Source organism: Carica papaya, chromosome 8, assembly GCF_054855325.1.
Source record: "Carica papaya isolate Zhongbai chromosome 8, ASM5485532v1, whole genome shotgun sequence".
NCBI lineage: Eukaryota > Viridiplantae > Streptophyta > Magnoliopsida > Brassicales > Caricaceae > Carica > Carica papaya.
Window position 1 is genome coordinate 2,505,495 of NC_142316.1, and position 23,181 is coordinate 2,528,675.

A 23,181-nucleotide genomic window follows, 5' to 3' on the forward strand; every position below is an offset into this window, starting at 1 on the left:
TAGCCCCTATTTGGGCATTTTAATTAAACATGCAAGGAATGTAACCTCTAAACTTTAAATGTTTCTGTTAAATTAAAAATTTTCAGCATTATTTATTCTACTATTACTGGGCTATACGCTCCAAATCCCTGATAAGAGTTTGGATTTTTACAGTTGGTATCAAAATCGCATTTCTCAGAAGCATTCTTTGTACATATAGTTAGAATAAATTTAATGCAACCTGAATCTCAAACCATTATTATGAAATGTAGGTAAGGAACATGAAAAGATGAAGAACTCTACTAAATTGAGCAGCCCGGGAGGGATCACTTCAGGAGAACGTTGATCAGCACTTTGAGATCCTTAAGAGACTAATTTCTGTCCAGTAGGTTAGGGAGGAGAGAAGGGAGTTACACGATCCCCCTCCGCCTCTACCATAGTATGAGCCACCACCACATCGAGAGGATCCAGTACCCCTACAGTACAACCCGACTCCTCTATAGTACCATCCAGCACCACCGCAGTACAATCCAGTACCTCCACCATATAACCCAGTGCCACCACAGGGCCATCTGGTTCCTCCTCAGCATAATCTAGTTCCCTTCCAACAGGACCCAGCGCCGCCTACGATGGACACGAGTTACATCGAGAGATATAAGAGACTTAACCCATCTACTTTTGCAAGAGCATCCACTTTTGAAAAAGCTAAGTACTAATTAGCAGAGACAAAGAAGGCATTTGTGACTCTTAGGGTGATTTTCGAATAAAAGGTTATCTTTGCCACATATATGCTCGTAGGTGAGGCAGGACATTGGTGGCAATTCAAGCAGGCTACTCTACTCATTTCAGTTACCTAGAAATAGTTTTTGGTAGCCTTCAAAGCTGAGTGTCTTCTAGAATATCTTTAACATCTAAAAGAGATGGAGTTTGCGCACCTGGTTTAGGGAGATTTGTCAGTATCGAAGTATGCCCAAAATTTCTGGAGTTAGGTTGGTACTCTCCTGAGAGCATGACAGATGAAGGCAAGAAGGCAAGAAGGTCTGAATGGGGTCTTTATCCTGATATCAGAATTAGGTCAGGCCTGTGGTCTAGGGAAAAGTCTACACGCTCACCCAGCAGAATGTCGAAACCAACCCAGATGTGATTTAGAGTACATATATTATCTGCAAACACTTTGCACATGTTTTGATTAACATAGGTACTTCATATTCTTTTGTTTCACATGGTTTTACTCAATATTTAAATGTGCTACCTGAACATCTTAATTCTGCATTGTTGGTGTCTACACCTGAAAATAGAATATTGTTGAGGAATGTTATATGCAAAGCTTGTATTATAGAAATAACAGGTAGGGAACCGAGTGTAAATCTAATAACACTATATACGAGAAATTTTTATGTAATTCTAGGGATGAACTGATTAGCAGCGTATCATCTTACCGTTGACTATTACCACAAGAATCTTGTATTCAACATTCCTAACGAAGAGTCTTTCACTAATTAATAAAATATTAGATATTGTTGGCACATGGTAGTAGTATATTGAATTTAATCGAATGCCTTTAATTTAACCATTTTTTTTCGCGATAGGCAAACTCAATGAAGAAATTTGCATTCAAGATATCCCACCGAAACTTTCCGGACGTATTTCTTGATTAATTACCAGGACTGCCAGTAAATTGAGAAGTAGAATTCGCCATTGATTTTTAGCCTAGCACCCCTATCTTAGTTACCCCATACAGAATGAGTCGTGTTGAAATGGAAGAACTGTGAAAATATATCAAAAAGTTATCAGATAATGATTTTATCCGACACAACATATCCCCTTGGGGTGATGGAGTTACGTTCGCAAGAAAGAGTGATGGGACCTTGAGATTATGCACATACTACAGAGAGCCAAACAAGTACCCATCCCCAAGATTGATGACCTTTTTGATTAGTTACAAGGTGTTCAAAAATTTCCAAGATCGATCTGCATGCAGCATACTATCAAGTAAAGATCAAGGTAGAAGACATCCCTAAGACGACCTTTAAGACTCGGTATAGGCATTATGACTTCCTTGTTATGCCATTTGGATTGACTAACGCACATGCAATCTTTATGGAATTGATGAACAAGTCCTTTATACCATTCTTGGGTCAGTTTATCATAATTTTTATTGATGATATCATTTATTTCCTATAAGAGTAGGGAAGAACACGCTCAACATCAGACTCAAGTCTTACAGGTTCTCAGAGAGAAAAAACTATATACAAAGTTGAGTAAGTGTGGATTATGGCTTGAGCATACTTTCTTCCTAAGACACATAGTATTGAAAGATGGAGTGTCAGTGAATCCCGACAAAATTGAGGCAGTGATGAGTTAGAAGCAATTAACCTTGGTCAAGAAAATTAGAAGTTTTTTAGGTATGACAGGGTATTACCGCAGGTTTGTGAAGGGTTCTCAAGTATAGCAACCCTTCTAACAATAGTCACGAAGAAAAATGTCAAGTTCGAGTGGAACGCAAAATGTGAAAAAAGCTTTACAGAACTCAAGGAGCGATTAACTATGACACTAGTGTTGGCTCTACTGAATGGAACAGGTGCATATACAGTATATAATGACGCATCCTACCAAGGGTTTAATTGCATTTGATGCATCACCCAAAAGTCATAGCTTACAGGTCTAGACAATTAAAAGTTCATGAAAAGAATTACCCCTCTTCCCCCATGATTTAAGTTTGTCGCAATTATTCACGCCTTGAAAACCTAACTCCATTACTTGTGTGGAGAGACATTTGAAATCTAAATGGACCATAAGAGTCTAAAATATATATTCACTAAGAAAAACCTCAACATGCGTCAGATGTGTTGGAAAGAACTACTTAAAAATTACGATTGTAAGATCTTGTACCACCCGAGCAAGGGTAATGTAGTAGTTGATGCCCTCAGCAGAAAAAATATAAGTATGTTAGCTCATATAATAGTCTTTGAGTGCATAATGATAAAGGTCACACGGTAAATACAACTCTAAGACTTGAAAAGGGTCGCATGCCTATCTTATTTAGCAGTCCAACCCAAGTTAATGTAGAGAATAAATGAGGCTCAGCTGGCCTACTCCGCTCTAGCAACTCTTAGAAAGGATACAAAATAGGGTTTGAATTTAGAGTTCTGAGTTTCTGCAGATGAGCTGCTCAGATTTTAGGATAAGTTTTGTTTTCTTAGTGATAGTGGGTTGAAGAGAGACATTATGACAAAGGTTTGCAGTTCAACGTTCACTATGCACCTAGGAAGTACCAAGATGTACTAAAGTATGCGACCCCAATTCTGGTGGAGCAGGATGAGAAATGATATTGTTGATTTCATCTCCAAATGCCTTACATGTCAATAGGTAAAGGTAGAGCATTAACTCTCAGGTGAGCTACTTCAACTGCTACCAATTCCAGAATAAAAATGAGAACATATCATCATAGACTTTGTAACATGATTGCCTAAGGCACGTTCGGGACACGATGCGATCTAGATAATTGTCGATTGACTCACTAAGTCCTTTAACTTCTTGGCTATCATAATAACATATCCCTTAGACAAGCTAGCTAGAATTTATATTCGAGAAATAGTCAGACTCCATGGAGTTCTGATGAAAGTTGTATCAAATAGAGATCCCAAGTTTACCTCTAGATGTTGGATCAACAAGCAATGTGAATGAAATTATCTCTTAGTATAGTATTTTACCCTCAAATAGATAGACAATTAGAACGAACTATCCACACACTAGAGAATATACTCAGAACTTGTGTTCTAGACTTCAGTGGACACTGAGATAATCACCTACCTCTATTGGAGTTCGCATATAATAAGTGTTATTAGGTAAGTATTGGTATAGCTTTGTATGAAGTATTGTATGGTTGACCTTGTAGGTCACCAATATGTTGGGAGGAAGTAGGTAACAGGAAGTTGATTGGCTCAGATCTTGTAGATGAGACCATAGTAAAGATTTTCAAAATTAAGAATGACATTTAAATGGCTCAGAGTAGACATAAGAATTATGTAGACACTCTAATAAGAGATTTAGAATTGGAGACAGGCGACCGAGTTTTTCTTAAGGTCACTCCTCCTAAGGGTATCACTAGGTTCGGAAAGAGAGAGAAATTGAATCCTTAGTTAATCATACCTTTTGAGATCTTGGACAGAATTGAAATATCCGCCTATAGACTAGTACTGCCTCCAAAACTGTTCATAGTCCATAACATCTTTCATGTGTCATAATTCTAACAATTTTTAATCATTTTTATTAATTTTGAAAAATGTATATTTTGGGCGTCCTTGAAAATGAATTTTAGAAGCCATGGCCAAACTATAAATAACGGAAGGTATGTTTGAAAGAAAATTTTGAAAGCATGGGTCAAATTGCAAAAAGAAAAAATATGGGCCACATGTATGCCTATTCAGCGGCACGATGAATTACTGCACGCTGCGTAGTGGACACGTCGACACGGGCTCCAGAGGGGAAGCCACATGAACAATTCACGTGCCACGCTGATTGAATGGCTTGGGACCACTCCCGCACACACGAACTATCCAGATCAATTTCCTGAATAGCCCACGTGTCTTCAATCGAACGGTTCAGATTTTTTTTATAAATAAGTGAGATCGGACGACTCCTGGTGCTCCACGTCAACCCAAATGAACAACCAGGATTAGGGAAAGAGAGGTATTTAAACCTCTCTTACTCGGCTCCCCAAATCTTAGCCGACGCACCCGTTGGAGAAAAAGAAGAAGGGTGGCCAGAAGGCGACTCAGCCACTGGAGGAACACCTGCACCACCGTGTCAGAACACCAAAAACACACCGAGTGACTGAGAGAAGCCGTAAACCGCGATGAATGAACGACGAAGCTCGACTGAGTTGCCTCACCGGAGGACTGAAACCACTGGTAGCGCTCTATTTTTTCCCTCATTTCGCTGAAAATTACCCCCTCACCACGATTTAAATATATTTTTACCAAGAACCGGCTAAGACCAATTTGACCGACATGAAGAACCACCAGAGAAGGAGAACCAGGCGACGGAGCACGGTGGTGTCGCCACGCTGAAACCCCAACCCGATTTTGTTGTTCCTTGTATATTTTCACGCCATTTTGATGTACACTTTCAATCTTACCAAGAAAATCCAAGAAATCCAAGAATCAGGAACCATCAAGAACTGTAGTGAAAAAGTCATTATTTTGGACACCAACCCAATGTAAGAATCCATCATTATTTCCCTTACTATAATTAAATTAAAGCTAAATTAATAATAAACAGAAAATTAAAAATAGTTTGGCGATCTCTTGATTAATTAAATACAAGTTGCCGATGGAGCTAGTAATCGATTAATCTATATGTGTCATTAGTTTAATTGTGTTAGTTATTTCTATAATCACTTTATTGTGCCTATTTATTTATTTGTTTTATTTTAAATTACTTTAATTTATTTACCTTAATCTATGTCTACTCAGTCAGCATAATATATTTTCTAATATTCTTATTTTACATCTATCTAGAATCAATATATTAATCATGTATGAGTCATTGTATCCTATTTCATTCTGTTTCATTATCACGTCCTACTATACTTAATTTCACCTTGATTTATTCATTTCATTATTTATTCATCATATTGTGACATTAAAAGTTCCTATTCTAATACCCTATTTTATCCTCTTTTATGAGTTTATTCACTCACGTATTCTGAAATATAAATTTCATACTCTTATGTTATTCGGGATATGGGCATATGTGTCATTGGGGGCTAAATAGTAAATAAAAAAAAATGTATGCTTAAATTAATGTTGTTAAATAAAATGATTTTTCAGGTATCATGGAAAAAAGTGTACGGACTTGATACATAGGGTGAACCCTACCATGGACGTTACCTTCAATCGTACGAAGCTAGAAAGTCCAATGTCGGATGAGGTTAGGAGTTTATAAGTGTTGCTCATACCAGACGGGGTATTTAGGCCATTATTAGTTGTGGCATCCATTACTGGACAGGGTATGGAGATGACTATTTAATTACAAAGAAAGTGTTTGTATTCACGTGTAGTGAAGATCCCTATGGACCCCTAGTGACACCGGTAGGGAAATATAAAATGATATAGTAGTGATGGACATAGTAAAGAATCTGACTTTGGGAAAATAGTGAAGAACCAAATGTTATACATCTTTTGAAATGTACACTATTATATTTTTATTTTTATTTTTATCTTAATGTATGGCATTTGAGAAGTTACAGGTTAGTTGAAAAAATGCTAACATTTTCAGTAAAATAAATAATAAATGCACTAGCATTCGAGTTCTATTAAAAATGTGCTCCATTTGTTGTTTTATGTTTTTTACAACCCTTTGATTTTTTGCATCTGTTGTAAGGCGTTGATATTCTTATTAAGTTAGTGTAGATCACCCCCTTATTAACCATTCCAAATCAGAACGACCAAGACTCAGATTCCGAACAGCAAGAGGCCAGCTAAAGAATTACTTTTTTCGTTTCGTCGATTTTGAGTAGAGGTTAATCATATTTATCATTAATGTTTTCTTTTCCGTTTAAGTTCCAAAGTATTCTCATAGCCCCTATTTGGCCGTTTTAATTAAACGTATAAGGAATGTAATCTTTAAACTTTAAATACTTTCGTTAAATAAAATTTTTTCAGTATTATTTATTTTACTATTACTATGGTATACGCTCCAAATTCCTTATAGGGGTTTGGACTTCTACAGAAATCATATCAACTTGAGTCACCAAGATGACAGACACTTTAAAACTATTTCTAATATTCGAGATTTAAACACTACTAGTCCAACGATCTTTTAGACTCAAATAATTAGTTTTTAAAGGTTTAAGTTCAAGTTATTTGTAAAATGTGACTTAAATTATTATAAAACTCAACAATCACATATTTTTTCAATGTGTAAATGAAGTATTACATCACTAGTTCTGACTAGAATGCAATCATTGTCATAAGAATAAAACACCGTTTGGATTTGACATCTTTGTTTGTAAGTATACATAGTAGACTATTTGCACTATAAAAGAATGAATTGACTTTTTAATTAAGTAAGATTTTATTGTTAAGAAAGTAATGTAGTTTGCTTAATGTTTGATTTCTTATTACAATAATGTCATCAACTTAATGAACTAAAAAAGAATAATAAAATCGGTTTTTGAGATGAAGAAAGAGCAACAAGTCTTTGAGAAAGAACTGAGTAACACGAGTAAATTGAATCTTAAATGTTTGTTTGATACTATAAAAAAAATTTGTAAACTTGATGAACATTGTCCGAAAATATTTTACCAGCAAATATAATAAGTTGTGTTATATATATACTTTTTATTTTAACTTGTTATGAAAAGGAGCACGTGAGACATCTAACCGATGAATATCCTAATGAAATTAGACTTCAAGTAATTATTACATTAATTAGTTTACTTTCAAAATTTTATTTTGGTAATATAAGAAATTTAATTAGAGGAAATTAAAATTTTCATAATTAACAACATTAATAAATATTTTATTGAGCTTAAATTTATTATAATATTATTTTGTTTCTGAATTTTACTCATTTAACATAATGAATTAATTATATTAAATTACTTTTTTTTTTTGTTATTAGAGTATTTTATAAATTGTTAAAGATTAAATCATTCATAATAGCACAAAAATCTCCCGCCCAAAATTTGAATTCAAATTCAAATTCAAATTCAAATCTCTGATCGCAATTGACCGTTTACTTCTTTTTATTTCTCTTCATTCCATCTTGGCCTCCTTTACGAGACACCATCTCCGTGTCGCTCTCATTCAGAACAAACCCTAGATTTTTCCAAATGTCACCCAATCTTCTTGTTTCTCTCTGCAAATTCTTCAAGAGTATCTTGATTTCTCTGGTTTATTTTTAGATTTGAACCTTTCATTGTTTCTCATTTCAAAACCAATCCAGAAACTGTTCCCCGTTTCTCTGTCTTTTCTCTTTATAAACTTTGGGATTTTGCATTTCTACTACTTTACTGTCTGCTTTCTCCCTCTAGATTGCTTGCAGAATCTCCATTTTTCTCCATGGCAATGGATCAGAAGCTCCCGTTGCAGAGCAGCAATAACGCGAATGTGGCGCCTGGTCCACGGGCGTCGCAGAAGACGATCGAGGAGACCTACCAGAAGAAGACTCAGCTGGAGCACATTCTGCTGCGACCAGATACCTACATCGGCTCCATCGAGAAGCACACTCAGAACCTCTGGGTCTACGAGAACGAGGAGATGGTTCATCGCCCTGTTACCTACGTGCCTGGGCTCTACAAAATATTTGATGAAATTCTCGTCAATGCGGCCGATAACAAGCAGAGGGATCCGTCAATGGATTCCATGAAGGTTGTGATTGATGTGGAGCAGAACCTAATCAGCGTGTTCAACAACGGGGACGGAGTTCCTGTTGAGATTCACCAGGAGGAGGGTGTTTATGTGCCTGAGATGATTTTCGGGCACCTGTTGACTAGTAGTAACTATGATGATTCAGAGAAGAAGACGACCGGTGGAAGAAATGGATATGGAGCTAAGCTCACAAATATCTTCTCCACGGAGTTTATTATTGAAACTGCTGATGGTAAAAGGCAGCGGAAGTATAAGCAGGTACTGGCTGCTTCTTCTTTTTATCATTTCTCATATACTTTGATTCTCATAGTGGTTATGAGGTGATTTATGGTTTGATTTATCTTATTCGTGGATATTTTAATCAGATAATCGGTTTCTTTGTACTCCGTTTTTGAGGGTTTAACTCTCTTTTCATCTTCAACGTGATTGCACATTTGATTTGTGTTAATTTTTTGTTTTTAGCTTTCAGACTGTAAGGACCCATTGGTTTTTGCTTTATGTCTAGTAAATCCCAAGTAAATTAGTTATAATATATTGCATAGAATTGGTAATGTGCTCTTCTTTGATATTGGGCATCTAATTTTGTAACAAAATTTTCGATCAAACAACAAGTTTTGACTTGGGATTCCACGCAGCCTTCTCTGTTATGATTTGCTATCGCACTTAGGCTCAACCTTTCTCATGATTAAAATGACATAATCCTTTTGTTACTGGACTACTAGAAAGCTAATGTATCAATTGTTTTCAAGATTTAAATCATTGTTAAGAATGCCGTTGTAAGTTTGTATAAATCGTTGTTAATGAATAAATTGTATTTGTGATTGAAGGTCTTCTCAAACAACATGGGCAAGAAAAGTGAGCCCGTCATAAGTAAGTGTAAGGGGGGCGAGAACTGGACTAAGGTGTCATTCAAGCCTGACTTGAAAAAATTTAATATGACCCACCTTGAGGATGATGTTGTCGCTTTGATGAGAAAGAGAGTTTTCGACTTAGCTGGATGTCTAGGAAAGACGGTGAAAGTTGAGCTCAATGGAAAACGAGTTCCAGTAAAATCATTCCTCGATTATGTGGACCTCTACCTAAAAACTGCCAATAAATCAAGATCAGATCCTCTCCCAAGGTTCATTCTATTAATGTTGACTAATTATACTGGTTATCCTCCACTTTATCAAGAGAAGTTGTTTATTCAAATGAGTGTATTTTTTCGGATCAGGATTGCAGATAAAGTAAATGAAAGGTGGGAAGTCTGTGTAAGTCTTAGTGAAGGGCAGTTTCAACAGGTAAACATCTGCCGCTGTCTGAATCATAGCCGGAATATGTAAAATTGTCAAATTCTTAGATTGGTTATACTATGCTTTGTTTACCAGGTAAGCTTCGTTAATGGAATTGCAACAATCAAGGGTGGAACTCACGTTGATTACGTTAGCAATCAGATATCTAATTATGTGATGGGTGTTGTGAATAAGAAAAACAAGAATGCTAATGTCAAAGCTCATAATGTAAAGAACCACTTATGGGTTTTTGTCAACAGTCTTGTTGACAACCCTGCTTTCGATTCACAAACAAAGGAAACTTTAACTCTTCGTCAGAGCAGTTTTGGGTCGAAATGTGAACTTTCTGAGGATTTTATGAAGAAAGGTTTGTCGTATGTTTCATTTGGTTGACTGTACAAGGCACAAGGCACAAGGCACAAGACTAGCCTTCTTAAGACCCTTTTCCTAACTACCTTTACTAATTTAAATTTCAGTGGCAAAGTCCGGAATAGTGGACAATTTGCTGGCTTGGGCAAATTTCAAGCAAAGCAAAGAGCTAAAGAAAACGGATGGTGCAAAGACAGTAAAAGTTCTAGTTGAGAAACTAGAGGATGCCAATGAAGCTGGAGGGAGGAACTCTCACAAGTGTACATTGATTTTAACAGAAGGAGATTCAGCCAAGGCTCTAGCAGTAAGTTGAGATTATCTATACTGTAGCTCATTTCAGCATACTTCAACTTTTTAGTTCTGTGTGAAATTCTAACATAATTGAGTGCATGTAGATGGCTGGCTTGTCTGTTGTGGGACGAGATTTCTATGGTGTCTTCCCCTTAAGGGGTAAATTGCTAAATGTTAGAGAAGCCAGCGCTAACCAGGTCACTAATAATAAGGAAATAGAGAACATTAAGAAGATTCTTGGATTGAAGCAAAATATGAAGTATGAAAACATCAGTTCTTTGCGATATGGCCATTTGATGATAATGACTGACCAGGTTAGTGTCTAGCAATTTCAAATTTTTTTCACTCTTGGGCAACGAATTGTTCAACTATCTCAGTCCAAAGCTTAGAGGACCACAATTCTTTCTGCTAGTTAGATTAACAAAAATTATCAATGTTTTTTGCTTGTTCAGGATCATGATGGTTCTCACATTAAGGGACTATTAATCAATTTCATCCACTCTTTCTGGCCATCATTGCTAAGAGTTCCATCCTTCTTAGTTGAGTTCATAACTCCTATAGTGAAGGTTCGTATAACAGCTTCTAGCTTGTGCTCAATAAAATTATTCGTGCCCGAACAATCCTTTCATACTCGGTACTTAAATTATTTTGCAGGCAACCCAAAAAAATGGCAGAGTGCTATCCTTCTACTCCATGCCTGAGTATGAAGAATGGAAACAAAGTTTGAGAGGCAATGCAACTGGATGGTCTATCAAGTATTATAAGGTTTGCCTTTGCAATAAAATTAGAAAACAACTGAAGAAGACTTGTCATTTGGGGTCATTACCTGTAAGATTTTTCTTCTGTCCTTGTGTTGTAGGGGTTGGGAACAAGCACATCAAAGGAGGGGAAGGAATATTTTGGAAATCTTGATTTGCACAAAAAAGATTTTGTTTGGGAAGATGACCAAGATGGAGAGGCAATCGAGCTTGCATTCAGTAAAAAGAAAATAGAAGCTAGAAAAAATTGGCTTCTGAAGTTTGAGGTCTGATGCTTGCCAAAGCTATTTAAGCTTTTATTTAGTGCATCTAGTTATGAAAAATGTATCTAATATCCTTCTATTTTTGCAGCCTGGTACTCACCTTGATCAGAAGGAGAAGTACATAAAATATAGTGACTTTGTTAACAAAGAGCTTATCTTATTTTCTATGGCTGATCTTCAAAGGTCAATCCCATCGATGGTTGATGGTTTAAAGCCAGGTCAAAGGAAGATCCTCTTTTGCTCTTTCAAGAGGAATTTTGTAAAAGAAGCGAAAGTTGCTCAGTTTTCTGGTTATGTGTCTGAGCATTCTGCTTACCATCATGGTGAGCAGAGTCTTGCAAACACCATCATTGGGATGGCACAGGATTATGTAGGCAGTAATAACATTAACCTTCTTGAGCCACTTGGTCAATTTGGAACTCGTACCTCAGTGAGTTTCATCTCATCTAACTTCTTAAAGTTAGACTAGGTCTTATCAATTTTGATCTTATCTGGTTTTTGTGTGACATACAGGGAGGCAAAGATGCTGCCAGTGCTCGATACATTTTTACTAAGCTTTCTCCAATTACAAGACTCTTGTTCCCGAAGGATGATGATGTCCTTCTTGATTACTTGAATGAAGATGGGCAATGCATTGAGCCAACTTGGTAAGTCAATATTAAAAGGGAAGAAACAGGAAATGATTTGTAAAAGTTTTGCTAATCTCTAACTTATGTGCTATAATTCAGGTATATACCAATCATACCATCCATTCTTGTCAATGGTAGTGAAGGAATTGGAACTGGGTGGAGTTCTTATATACCTAATTTTAACCCAAGAGAGATTGTTGCTAATGTTAGACGCTTATTGAATGGTGAAGAAGTGGTGCCTATGCATCCTTGGTACAGAGGCTTTAAAGGAACAATTGAAAAATCTGCAACCAAGGAGGGTGGAGTTACGTACACTGTTACTGGAATCATAGAAGAGGTAGATGAAACAACACTTCGCATCAGAGAGCTACCAATTCGAAGGTGGACCGATGACTTTAGGGAATATTTACGTTCCCTTAAAACAGATAGTGGACCATTCATACAGGTAAAAACCATATATCAACATGTTGTGTTGTAGTGCCTGTAGCTTCTTTGTCATAGGTAAATCCTCCTTGTTGCAGAATATCAAGGAGTACAGTGATGATACAACTGTGGATTTTGAGCTTATCATGTCAGAGGGGAACATGATGGCTGCCAAGCAAGAGGGTTTGCTGAAGAAATTTAAGCTCACTACAACAATTAGTACGAGTAACATGCACCTTTTTGATCCAAAGGGCGTAATTAAGAAATATGACACCCCAGAGCAAAGTATGAGCCTATAACCATGGAAGTTGATAAGGTTTACTTTATGAAAACTGATTTGTTTGTTTTACTAATGCTTGACATCTCTTTCTTTTCAGTTCTAGAAGATTTCTTTCACCTTAGGCTTGAATTTTATGAGAAAAGAAAGGTAAATGTCATTTTGCCGCTAGAAATTGTCAGCCTTCCTTGAAGATTTCATCTGTTCTTCTAGAACCAAGATGTGACTGAAACTTCCCTTTCTATATGATTTATGCAGAAAGTTCTTCTTGAAAATCTTGAGATGGAGTTGTTGAAATTGGAAAACAAAGTTAGATTTATACTTGCAGTTGTGAGTGGAGACATCATTGTGAGCAATAGAAAGAAAGCTGATTTGTTTCTGGAGTTGGAAAGAAAAGGTTTCACTCCTTATCCAAAAAGATGCAAGTCGGTTGAAGCAGTAGTTGCTGGGGCAAGCCGTGATACTGAAGAAGCTGAAGAGAATGAGGAGCCAGCCGGCTATAGTGTTGTACCTGATACAGATTATGATTATTTGCTGTCGTTGGCAATTGGAACCTTGACTCTTGAGAAAGTGCAGGAGTTATGTGCTTGCAGGGACAAAATGAATGAGGAAGTAGAGGAGTTGCGAAGGGCAACCCCAAAGACTTTGTGGGTTAAAGATTTGGATGCTCTTGAGAAGGAACTTGATGTGGGTAGAAGAAAAAAAATTTTCATTTAGATTCTTTTTTGTTCTGCCTTTTGAGTCCTTGGTTTTAGAACCTCAATGCAAGTGATTGTTGACCATTTTCTGTATTGTTTCAGAATCTGGACAAAGGTGATGCTCAAGCAGAGGAGGCTAGAAAGGAAATGCAGAATAAACTAAGAAATGGATCTGGTAAGAAGATTCGTAAACAAGCAGCCGCGAAAAAGCCAAGGAAGGATAACAAAAAAATCAATGATGTTGAAATAGCAGAGAATGTTGGAATAGCTGGTACTGCAATGAAAACAGGTGAACCTGAAATAATTGTAATTTTTAATACAACTTTCTTTCCCACCTAACTATTTATTTTTCTTTCTTGCTTGCTTTTTTCAGATAAAGTTCCCGAGGTCGTTAAACCAAGAGGTAGAGCAGGCTCTAAGAAGCCGCCCCCTGCTCCAGAGAAGGTCTGTTTTATTTCTACCTTCCATTTTGAAATTTTGATCCTTCCAGACTTATAACGTCAATTCTCCCTATTTCCAGGAGGAGGGTGAGGAAGAAGAGATGCTTGATTTAGCTCAACGGCTTGCTCGATACAATTTTAGCTCCTCCTCCTCTTCAGACCGTTCTATTTGTAAGCTCATTTTTCCCTCCTTACATCCAAATGAGAAAAACAGTTGCCTCACATGGTTGTCCTTCAAAGATACATTTTGGTTATTTTTTCAAGTATCTTCAGACTCTTAGGATTAGTGATATTCTGCTAGCAAGTTGTCACTTACAAACAATATTGTTTGTATTATAGCTATAGAACCTGAAGTAACCCAACAAACAGAAGATGACATTGAGGTAGCTGCCCCTGCAGCAGCAGGAAAGAAGGGAGGTAGGAAACCAGCTGCAAATAAATCCAAGGCAGCTGCTGCTAAGCCCCCGGCACCAGCAAGGAAGAGAGGCCCAGCCACCAAGAAGTCTCAGGGATTAGGTCAAAAGCTTGTAACAGAAATGTTGAAGCCTGCAGAAAACCCAGGGGTTTCTCCAGAGAAGAAAATGAGGAAGATGAGAGCATCTCCATTCAATAAGAAAAGTGGTTCTGTTTTAAGCGAAGTTAGTTCAGAGCAGGAGACAAGTGAAAGTGGAGAATTGCAGGGTTCTGCTTCTTCCCTAAACTCTGAAGCTTCTGAAATGGTGATCCCTGCAAGACCAAGACCACAAAGAGGAAACCGTACAAGGGTAAAATATGTGGTGAGCGACTCTGAGAGTGAAAAGGCCAGTGATGATTCTGATTTTGATGTTATTGACGTTGATGAAGATGATTAGTTACATATACATATGTATATACATTTTCTTCTAGAGGAACTGGAACTTGGAATTTGAATGGGAAAATTGAAAGCTTGTTTTCTCCTTCATTTTAATGGTGTTGTGAAGCAGAATGTAATGAATGTTATGTGAAGTGATCAAGAAAGCTCTATTTTGATAATTTGCAATAACTACTTTAAGCATTACGTGTATGAATTTACACAAATTGCAAATAATTTAGAAAGAAGAGGGAAAATATCGAATAATTTTCTATCCAATTATGAATTTTTCAACAATATTTGGTTTTATAATAATAATGAATTATATTAGAATTTAATTTGTATAATAAATGATTATAATAGTTAATTCATTTATTTAAATCATGAATTATATATGTGTATAACATGATGAAATTTCATTTAATTAGTTTAATTAATAAAATTATTTTACAATCATATAAATTAATGTTGAATTAAATGTAGAATTTTTTTATTGAATTTAGCTTAATTTTTATATAATTTTGTTATATTATGTACTATTTTTTTTTTTGGCATTCTGTTGATTTTCTTGTTGTAGAGACGATACGATCGTGTTTGGTAGACACACGGTCGTATTTTTTTCACTTAAACACTTTAGTGATAAGAATATAGTAAAAGTTTTGAGCAAAATTTACGTGTAGATTGATAAACAACAGTTTTAGGCATGCACGCGACCGTGTTTCTTTCACAAAAATATTTTAACGATGTCGTACAATTATATCTTACGAATAAATTATTTTAAAAAAAAAAATATTTGATCAAATTTTTATATAAATTTAGTCAAGGAAATTAAATAATTAACTCCTTTAATATTTAAAATTATTTTGTATATCTTTTAATAAAAAAATACCAAAGGAAAATCAGTTATTATTTCATTTAATATTTTTAATTGAACCGTCTAACCCGGTTGACATCTTTTTGTTTAAACAAGAAAATACATGTTCTGTAGATAACTAGCATGTCGTGGAGCTTTTTCCGCAGAGCTTCCATGGCTACTACTCTAACCTTCAATCCCACAAGAATCAACACAACTGCACCGCTCCAACCTCACAAACCCATCACTCCCAACTTCTTTTCTCTCTCAAATCTCTCCAAAACCCCTCTCTTCCCCTCGAAAATCTCACTGACCCGACGCCATAATCGACCCGAATCATTACCCGAAAGCTCCCTCTCAGTTCCAGAACAAGTGGAATTCGATGAAATTGAAGATGACCCAACTGCAGAACTGAGTTACCTTGACCCGGAAACCGATCCAAGCAGCATTACAGAGTGGGAGCTGGATTTCTGCTCGAGACCCATTCTGGATGCCAGAGGGAAGAAGATGTGGGAGCTGGTGGTTTGTGACGCTTCACTTTCACTTCAGTACACCAAGTATTTCCCCAACAATGTTATCAACAGTATTACCCTCAAAGACGCCATTGTTTCAATATCTGAGCAACTGGGTGTCTCCATGCCTCAGAAAGTTCGCTTCTTTAGGTGAATTTCATGGTACTTTGCTACCTATATACATGTATATATTTAAGTATTATATACGTAGGATGAGTATATAAGACGCTATTGTTTCAATATCTGAGCATCTGGGTGTCTCCATACCTCAGAAAGTTCGATTCTTTAGGTGAATTTCATGGTACTTTGCTACCAGTATATGTACATAATTAAGTATCATATACGTAAGATGAGTATATAAGACATCATTGTTTCAATATCTGAGCAACTGGGTGTCTCTATACCTCAGAAAGTTCGCTTCTTTAGGTGAATGTCATGGTACTCTGTTACCTACATATGTATATATTATCGTATACATGACATGAATATATATGTGTGTCTATGTTGCTGACGAGTTTATTGGTGTTCTCGGTTTGCTACTTCTTTGAGTGGGTTTTTAGGTCACAGATGCAAACAATTATAACAAAAGCAAGTACAGAGCTTGGAATAAAGCCAGTTCCTAGTAAGAGGGTAAGTGCTGATTTAAGAAAGTGGCTACAATTGTTTTCCTTCCTTTTCTGCATCAGATTTTAATTTTTCTTTAAAATAACGTGAGATGTAGTAACAGAACTGCCACCAAATGATACCATAAATTATTAAACCAACAAAGTTAAGAACCAATTATTGAACATAGCATTACTATAATTTTATAATAAAATTATAGGTTCTTCCACTCATTCAAGAAACTGGGTCCTTTCTGAAAACCAGTTTCTAAAATTATAAAAACTATAATAATACTTTTAGTGAAAGCCAGGATGACGTGAGTGCTTTGTATATTAGATGAACCAGGTGCTTCAGATGAAGTGGATGTGGCACTTTTTGAAGAAATGAGGTATTTTTATGGAGGAGAGTTATTGAGGCGAAGGATGGCACCATGGATAGAGGGAGATTTCCAGGGCATCGACGAGACCGTCTAGGACAGGGTTGTGGAAGAGGATATGTATTAGGAGGGAGAAATTTCAGGAGTGTCTTAAGTGGAGAGTGGGAGATGGGAAAGGGTATGCTTCTGGTACAACATTTGGACTGATGGGGAAGCCTACAACTTTTTGCTATAGAACATGATAAAGACAGTTCTGTTAAAGAGGTGTTCAGTGAGGGAGAGAATAGGAGGGAGTGGAATGTGGATGTGATGCGTAATCTCAATGATTAGAAGATTGATAAATATGAACCGTTCAGTGTTTTGTCTTCAATCTCACTCAATGAGGATCAAGATCTACTTCTTCAGACTCTTAGCCCTACGGGTAAATTCACGGTGGGATCTTTCTTCAAGTATCTTTAAGAGAGTCTGAAAAAAAAGATTTTCCTTTTAGACAGATATGGAGATTGAGTGCACCTCCAAGAATTGTTTTCTTCGCGTGGGAAGCAACTCATGGAAGCATTTTGACTATAGATAAGCTTATGAGACAAGGGAAGACTATGGTAACTAGTGGTGTCTTTGCAAAAATGCGGAAGAAATTTGTGATCACATTCTTCTGCAGTGTCATATTGCATACAGTCTATGATCTATGGTTTTTGGGATCCTGGGTACAATTGGGTGCTGGCATCTGTCAAGGATGAAATATGGGCTTGGAATGGTGTTGCAAGTTGAAAGAAGTTTTTAGGACTCATTCCTCTAGCTATCTTTTGGGTTGTTTGGAATGAGAAGAATAGAAGAGTTTTTTAGGGAGCAGAAGAGGATATAGATAGAACTAGAGAGAGATGGTTCTAGTCCCTTGGGGTGCTGATTAATAACATTTGTATTCCATTGAGAATCTCAGTGACCTAATTGATATGTTAACTAAATTGTAAATTCTTTTTGTGAATGGGTTTACCACCCCTTGTTGCTTGTAAGTAATGATATACATAACACTTTTTATTTCAAAAAAAAAATGACGTAGTAGTTTTTTATTTTATAATTCTATTTAGGTAAGCTAAAACTAATCCATTCTGCATCACTTCATTCTGTATTATTTGTTATTTACTGTTGCTTTCACCATTTTCAGTGTTTGTCATTGCTCTTATGGTTAGAGGAGCGTTACAAGACAATATACACACGTCATCCTGGTTTTCAGAAAGGATCTAAGCCACTTCTGGTCTTAGATAATCCGTTCCCAATGGACCTTCCAGAGAACTTGTTTGGAGAAAAATGGGCATTTGTACAATTACCTTTCTCAGGTAGGTTGGTAGCAACCTTTGCCATTATTAACATGAACGGAAATAATATCGTTTTCCTAACTAGTTATTTCTAACAAGTTGGTCAATAGAACACTTACAATATTGCATCATTCAGTTGTTTTTATCAATGACGATGCGGACTGCATAACTGTGACTTTGTGGAACTTGTTGATATATTGATTGATTTGTAAATTTTGTACATGGACGGCATCCCTTTGGTGCTTATATAAATACAATTCATACGTTATATTTCAGAAAAGAAAAAAATAACTATAGCTTTGCAACAGTCATTGCAGTAACTAACAGTTAACTGTCATACATCTAGTTTTGCCACAAGTTATAAGCAGTGTTTTCCTTGCTGTACTGATTTTATTTCCTGTCAGCTATCCAAGAAGAGATCTCATCCTTCGAGACCAAGTTCGTGTTTGGTGCAAGTCTAGATTTGGATTTACTTGGAATTGAGATTGACAATAAGACATTGATACCAGGACTAGCTGTTGCATCTTCACGAGCAAAACCATTGGCAGGTATGTATTCTCATTCTCCATTTCCTGAATTCTCATTCAACTTCACTATCATACCACAAAAATCTGTATGAGAACTTGCTATTAAATTAAAATATAATCATTAAATTTTCTTTAAAAAACTATATATTTAACTGATAATGCTAATTTTTGAAAATACAACTACATCTTTAAAATATGCACAGAAATGAGTTAATTTAACCGGTTAAAAACCTTGAACTCTGTTAAATTTAAGATAGATTCCTGCTATACTCCTTTTCCTTTGTCTTCTCCTATTCCTTTGTCTCTTTTCCTTTCTATACATAAGAAACCCCCGTGTGGATTCTTATTTTTATTGGTCTAAATAATATTTAAAAATATGCATTTCTATTTTTGGCAAAAAGTAGTTTCCAAGGAAGCATATCAACCTGTTTGCCTGTTAAAGTTCTCAGCAAAATATGCAACTCTCCCTCAAAGATCAAATCCCATCATTGTTTCTAACGAACTCACTTGAGTTGGTTAGTCCTCAGGAGAATGAGGATTCTTAACTTTCCGATGCCCTGTCAGGACCCAGCAAAAGAAAATCCCATCATGGTTTCCAATTGTTGTCATCTCAAAGGCTACTTTTCTTCAGATATTCACCAACCGAAATGGTATCATATAATGGTCATTTACATATTTGTTCCCACCTTGGCCTTCTGCATGCATATGGGTGTGGTCTTGCAAATTGGTCTATTTGCTTCAAACCTATGGGAAGCTGTAAATCCTCACCATTGGGGCAAAGGCTGGTGCCTCAAATGGTGGATTGCAGGCCTAGCAGCCTGCAGAGTCACAATAAAGGTTGTATCCATGGCAACAGACTTGATTCAGGACTTCAAGACTGGATAACTGACACTTGCTTAGCAAAGGTGACATTTTTGTCCCTGGGGAGTAGAACGTGCAAGGGAGATTTAAGCTTGAAAACATGATGAATAAGCAGAAATCGGTAGGATCCAGTGTTGGGTCTAGAGCAGAGGCAGTCTAGTTAGGTTGAGAGGATATGCTGGTGAGACTTTAGATTGCACTAAAGGAAGAAGAAGAAAGGCTTAAGGCTTGTGAAATTCAAGTGTAGACTGCACTTGGATTGGGTGGAAGATTGCAGGGGGGAAGAAAATGGTGAGAGGGAGTACAGGTGGTGGAAGAGGGGGTCGTTTTGTGTAGCAGAGCGAGAGAGAGAGAGATATCCGAGCAAGAGAGGGGGCAATTTGGTCTCTTTGTCATGGTGAAACGAGGAGTAGAACATTACTCCGAAAAGAAAAAGAAAAAAAAAAGGAAAGAGGATGGTAGGTTAAGGAAAACTGAGAAGATTATTCTTTTAAAGTGAGGAAGAAAGAAAGAAGCTAGTGATCACAATTATTTTGTTGGGCATTTAATCTAAGTTAACAGAAGTTTAACTCAAATAAACTATTGTCATGTCTTCTTAATGTTCTTTTGAATTATGAATCAAACAATTTTTATTTTTAAAATCTTGTTATACTTTCTTAAATTTAACAGGAAACTCTGTAATTTTTTAATAATTTTGCCTTGTAATGTATCTAATCGGATTCAATATCCATTTAGTAAAAACTACAACATCTTGATATAAAGAACTGTAATCCAACATTAAGAAGACAGTTTCAATACAAGTTCATGATAGGCATTTAGGTGTTGCTTAGTTTGGTGCGAATTGTATGATCATCTTGAATTGATTGACCGAATTTCACATGTATTCTTGCAGCTTGGATGAATGGATTGGAAGTATGCTCAATCGAGGCAGATATTTCTCGGGCATGCTTGATTCTATCTGTGGGAGTTTCTACACGATATACTTATGTGACTTACAAGAAAACACCCGTAACAACTAGTGAAGCCGAAGCTTGGGAAGCAGCGAAAAAAGCCTGTGGAGGTTTACATTTCTTGGCCATCCAAGAGGATTTGGATTCCGATGATTGTGTTGGGTTTTGGCTTTTATTAGACTTGCCACCACCTCCTGTATAATTCAATAACATCCCATGGATTTCCATTACACTTCTCTTAAACATATTTCTTTTTCAAACAATTTTAGCGATCCCAATCCATTCTGAGTTGAAAATACAAAGAGAAAAGATGCAAGGTGTGTACAGATTCAAATTATAAGCATCAAATGGGAAAAATGGAAAACAGCATATATTAATTAAAAATAATAAATTATTAAATTAATTTTTTAAATTCAATATTTGTAAAGGTCTTAAATTTAAAAAATTTATCATTTAAATTTGAAAACAAATAATAAAATTAGGGTTTATATTTTTTACACAGTAAATTAAAATGATCAATAAAGTTACGTAAATGTATATTTTACATTAGTTCATAAAGAAAGAAAAACGACAATCAAAATAAATTAATAGATAATTTATTGAGTTAACATTTACTAATATTTAAAACGGAGTTCGAGATGTGATCTACTCACAATCCTCTTACTAATCAAAATCTGAATCTTAATTTTCTTGATCTGAAATTATTAATAAAATTGTGAGTTATATTAATACAATAAAAATATCTAAACTATCGGATCACTAAGCATGCAAATCGCTCGTATGGCTTCCCCATTTAATGCTGATGTCAGCAAGGTTGTCGGCAGTATGTTCTTATTTGCCAAGACTACTAACTGAGTATACTACGTAGCCAATTTTTTTCTTTTTGTATTTTAACCCTCTATTTTTAAATTTTTTTTATTAACATCCACCGAATTTAAAATTTCACTTATTTTTTTAACATTATTTTTAATTCCGTTCTTAATCTATTTTTTCTCAAATTTTTAATAAAATTAAATTTAAAACAAATTAATTTAATTATTTATATAATTGTTTTATAATTAAAATAAAAATTCCAAACCGATTTTGGAACCCAATATTATAACATTTGTTATAATTTAATCTCTAATATATATTTTGTTATAATTTGATTTTTTACCTTTTTTTTTGTTTCAAACTTCTATTTTTTTTCAATTTTTAATTAAAAATTAAAATAATTAAATTATATTTTAAAATATATATATATATAATAACAATTATTTAATTTAAAAATTAAATATAACATGAATTGGACATGTACTGACAACACCCTTTTCATGCCACATTATAGAAAACCTATATACATACATATATCACATAATATGCATGCACAAAAAAATAAAGAAAACAAAATATTATTCAAATAAAACATAAACCATTAAAAACAAGACAGAGACAATAAAAAAGTTCTAATAGATGTTCCAGTCACATGAGAAACGTGACAAATGTCATTTAAGGACAGCAAGGGACGCATCTAATCCACAAAAACCTAATACGTGATACAGCGAAACGACACACATTACAACTGTCATTTCAGAACAAACCATGGATGTATCTAATACCATAACTTACTACATTGCATGAAACAGAAAGAGAAGCAGAACAGGCGAAAATGAACAGAAAAGGAAAGTAACTGGTGCTCCTCCCAGAAAAAAAAAAGGGAAACAAAAGCTGAGTCAAAACATTACAAGTTAGAAGAAGAGCAAAGGCTCTAGAGCCATAGCCATAAAGCTATACTGATCTGTATGTATACACACACATATCAAGTGAATTGAGTTGTCTGATTATAGGCAAAGCATCAGTTGTCCTACCGAAATACAAGTAACAACAAACTGAGTTGTACAATTGCTGTACTCAACAAAAGAACGGAACGCATATCAAATAAACAACTACAGAAAAGAAAAGAAAGGTCTCGCTGGCACCGAACTCTGGGCAGGAAGAATGTCCTAATTCACACTTAAAACATAAGTTTGAAGGAACCCAGGTATAAGCAATCCCCCACTCCTACCATAAGTTGCCAGTTCCCCATCACACTAATCAATTATGAGATTCAAACCCTAAATACCAAGTAACTTGGAGCAAGGTGCTCTAGAGCCCTAACCATAAAGCTAACAGAAGCCCCTAACCACTGCCTCAACAGAAACAAAAATCACAACCACACTTCTCAGGCATACTTAATCCTACCTATTTCTACACGATAAAATTTATGCCATTCACAATAGAACACCTGTAACTACAAGCAAAGCCCCTTAACACTTCTCAGACATGCTTAATCCTCCCTATTTCTACATGATAAATTTATGCCGCTTACAATTGAACACCTGTAACTACACAAGCAAAGCCCTTAAGTAGGGAAGCAACAACCAGTTCCTGTCGAGAGAATCCTCTCCTTGCCATGCCATAGGACTTGGACATTCACGATTGTGTTGCCTTTTGGCTTGTACTAGACCTGCCACCACCTTCTGTGCAATTCAATTGTACATAATGATGCATCACATATTGTCTAACCCATTTCTTTCTTTCGTTCCAACAATTTTTCCTGATT

General features: G+C 35.8%; 2 protein-coding genes across 3 annotated transcripts; both read left to right on the top strand.

The window, feature by feature from the left end:
- The first annotated feature begins 7,753 nt into the window (after positions 1-7,753).
- TOPII (topoisomerase II) lies at positions 7,754-14,787 on the top strand. Of its 2 annotated transcripts, none has more exons than XM_088209538.1 (19): positions 7,754-8,615; positions 9,185-9,477; positions 9,571-9,637; positions 9,725-9,995; positions 10,105-10,301; positions 10,393-10,602; positions 10,741-10,854; positions 10,943-11,053; positions 11,148-11,312; positions 11,398-11,739; positions 11,823-11,956; positions 12,038-12,383; positions 12,460-12,646; positions 12,739-12,788; positions 12,897-13,325; positions 13,439-13,625; positions 13,710-13,780; positions 13,857-13,947; positions 14,116-14,787. In XM_088209538.1, the coding sequence occupies exons 1-19, from the start codon at positions 8,049-8,051 to the stop codon at positions 14,625-14,627; spliced, it is 4,344 nt and encodes a 1,447-aa protein (XP_088065664.1). In that variant the 5' UTR covers positions 7,754-8,048; the 3' UTR covers positions 14,628-14,787. The 2 variants fall into 2 exon arrangements, with proteins under 2 accessions (XP_088065664.1, XP_088065665.1); XM_088209539.1 differs by having other exon boundaries at positions 13,439-13,607.
- Positions 14,788-15,542: 755 nt separating this feature from the next.
- Positions 15,543-20,863, top strand: ATAB2 (RNA binding protein). Its single transcript, XM_088209762.1, has 5 exons — positions 15,543-16,120; positions 16,531-16,600; positions 18,112-18,283; positions 18,667-18,810; positions 20,543-20,863. Exons 1-5 carry the CDS (start codon positions 15,603-15,605, stop codon positions 20,800-20,802), a joined length of 1,164 nt encoding a protein of 387 aa, XP_088065888.1. The 5' UTR covers positions 15,543-15,602; the 3' UTR covers positions 20,803-20,863.
- Positions 20,864-23,181: the final 2,318 nt, after the last annotated feature.

Excerpts from the sequence above, each read along its gene's own strand:
- TOPII (XM_088209538.1), top strand. The coding sequence starts at position 8,049 with ATGGCAATGGATCAGAAGCTCCCGTTGCAGAGCAGCAATAACGCGAAT. Across the intron at positions 11,957-12,037 it reads CAATGCATTGAGCCAACTTG|GTATATACCAATCATACCAT; the intron begins GTAAGTCAATAT and ends GCTATAATTCAG. Across the intron at positions 13,948-14,115 it reads CTCTTCAGACCGTTCTATTT|CTATAGAACCTGAAGTAACC; the intron begins GTAAGCTCATTT and ends TTTGTATTATAG.
- ATAB2 (XM_088209762.1), top strand. The coding sequence starts at position 15,603 with ATGTCGTGGAGCTTTTTCCGCAGAGCTTCCATGGCTACTACTCTAACC. Across the intron at positions 16,601-18,111 it reads AGCCAGTTCCTAGTAAGAGG|TGTTTGTCATTGCTCTTATG; the intron begins GTAAGTGCTGAT and ends CACCATTTTCAG. Across the intron at positions 18,284-18,666 it reads TGTACAATTACCTTTCTCAG|CTATCCAAGAAGAGATCTCA; the intron begins GTAGGTTGGTAG and ends ATTTCCTGTCAG.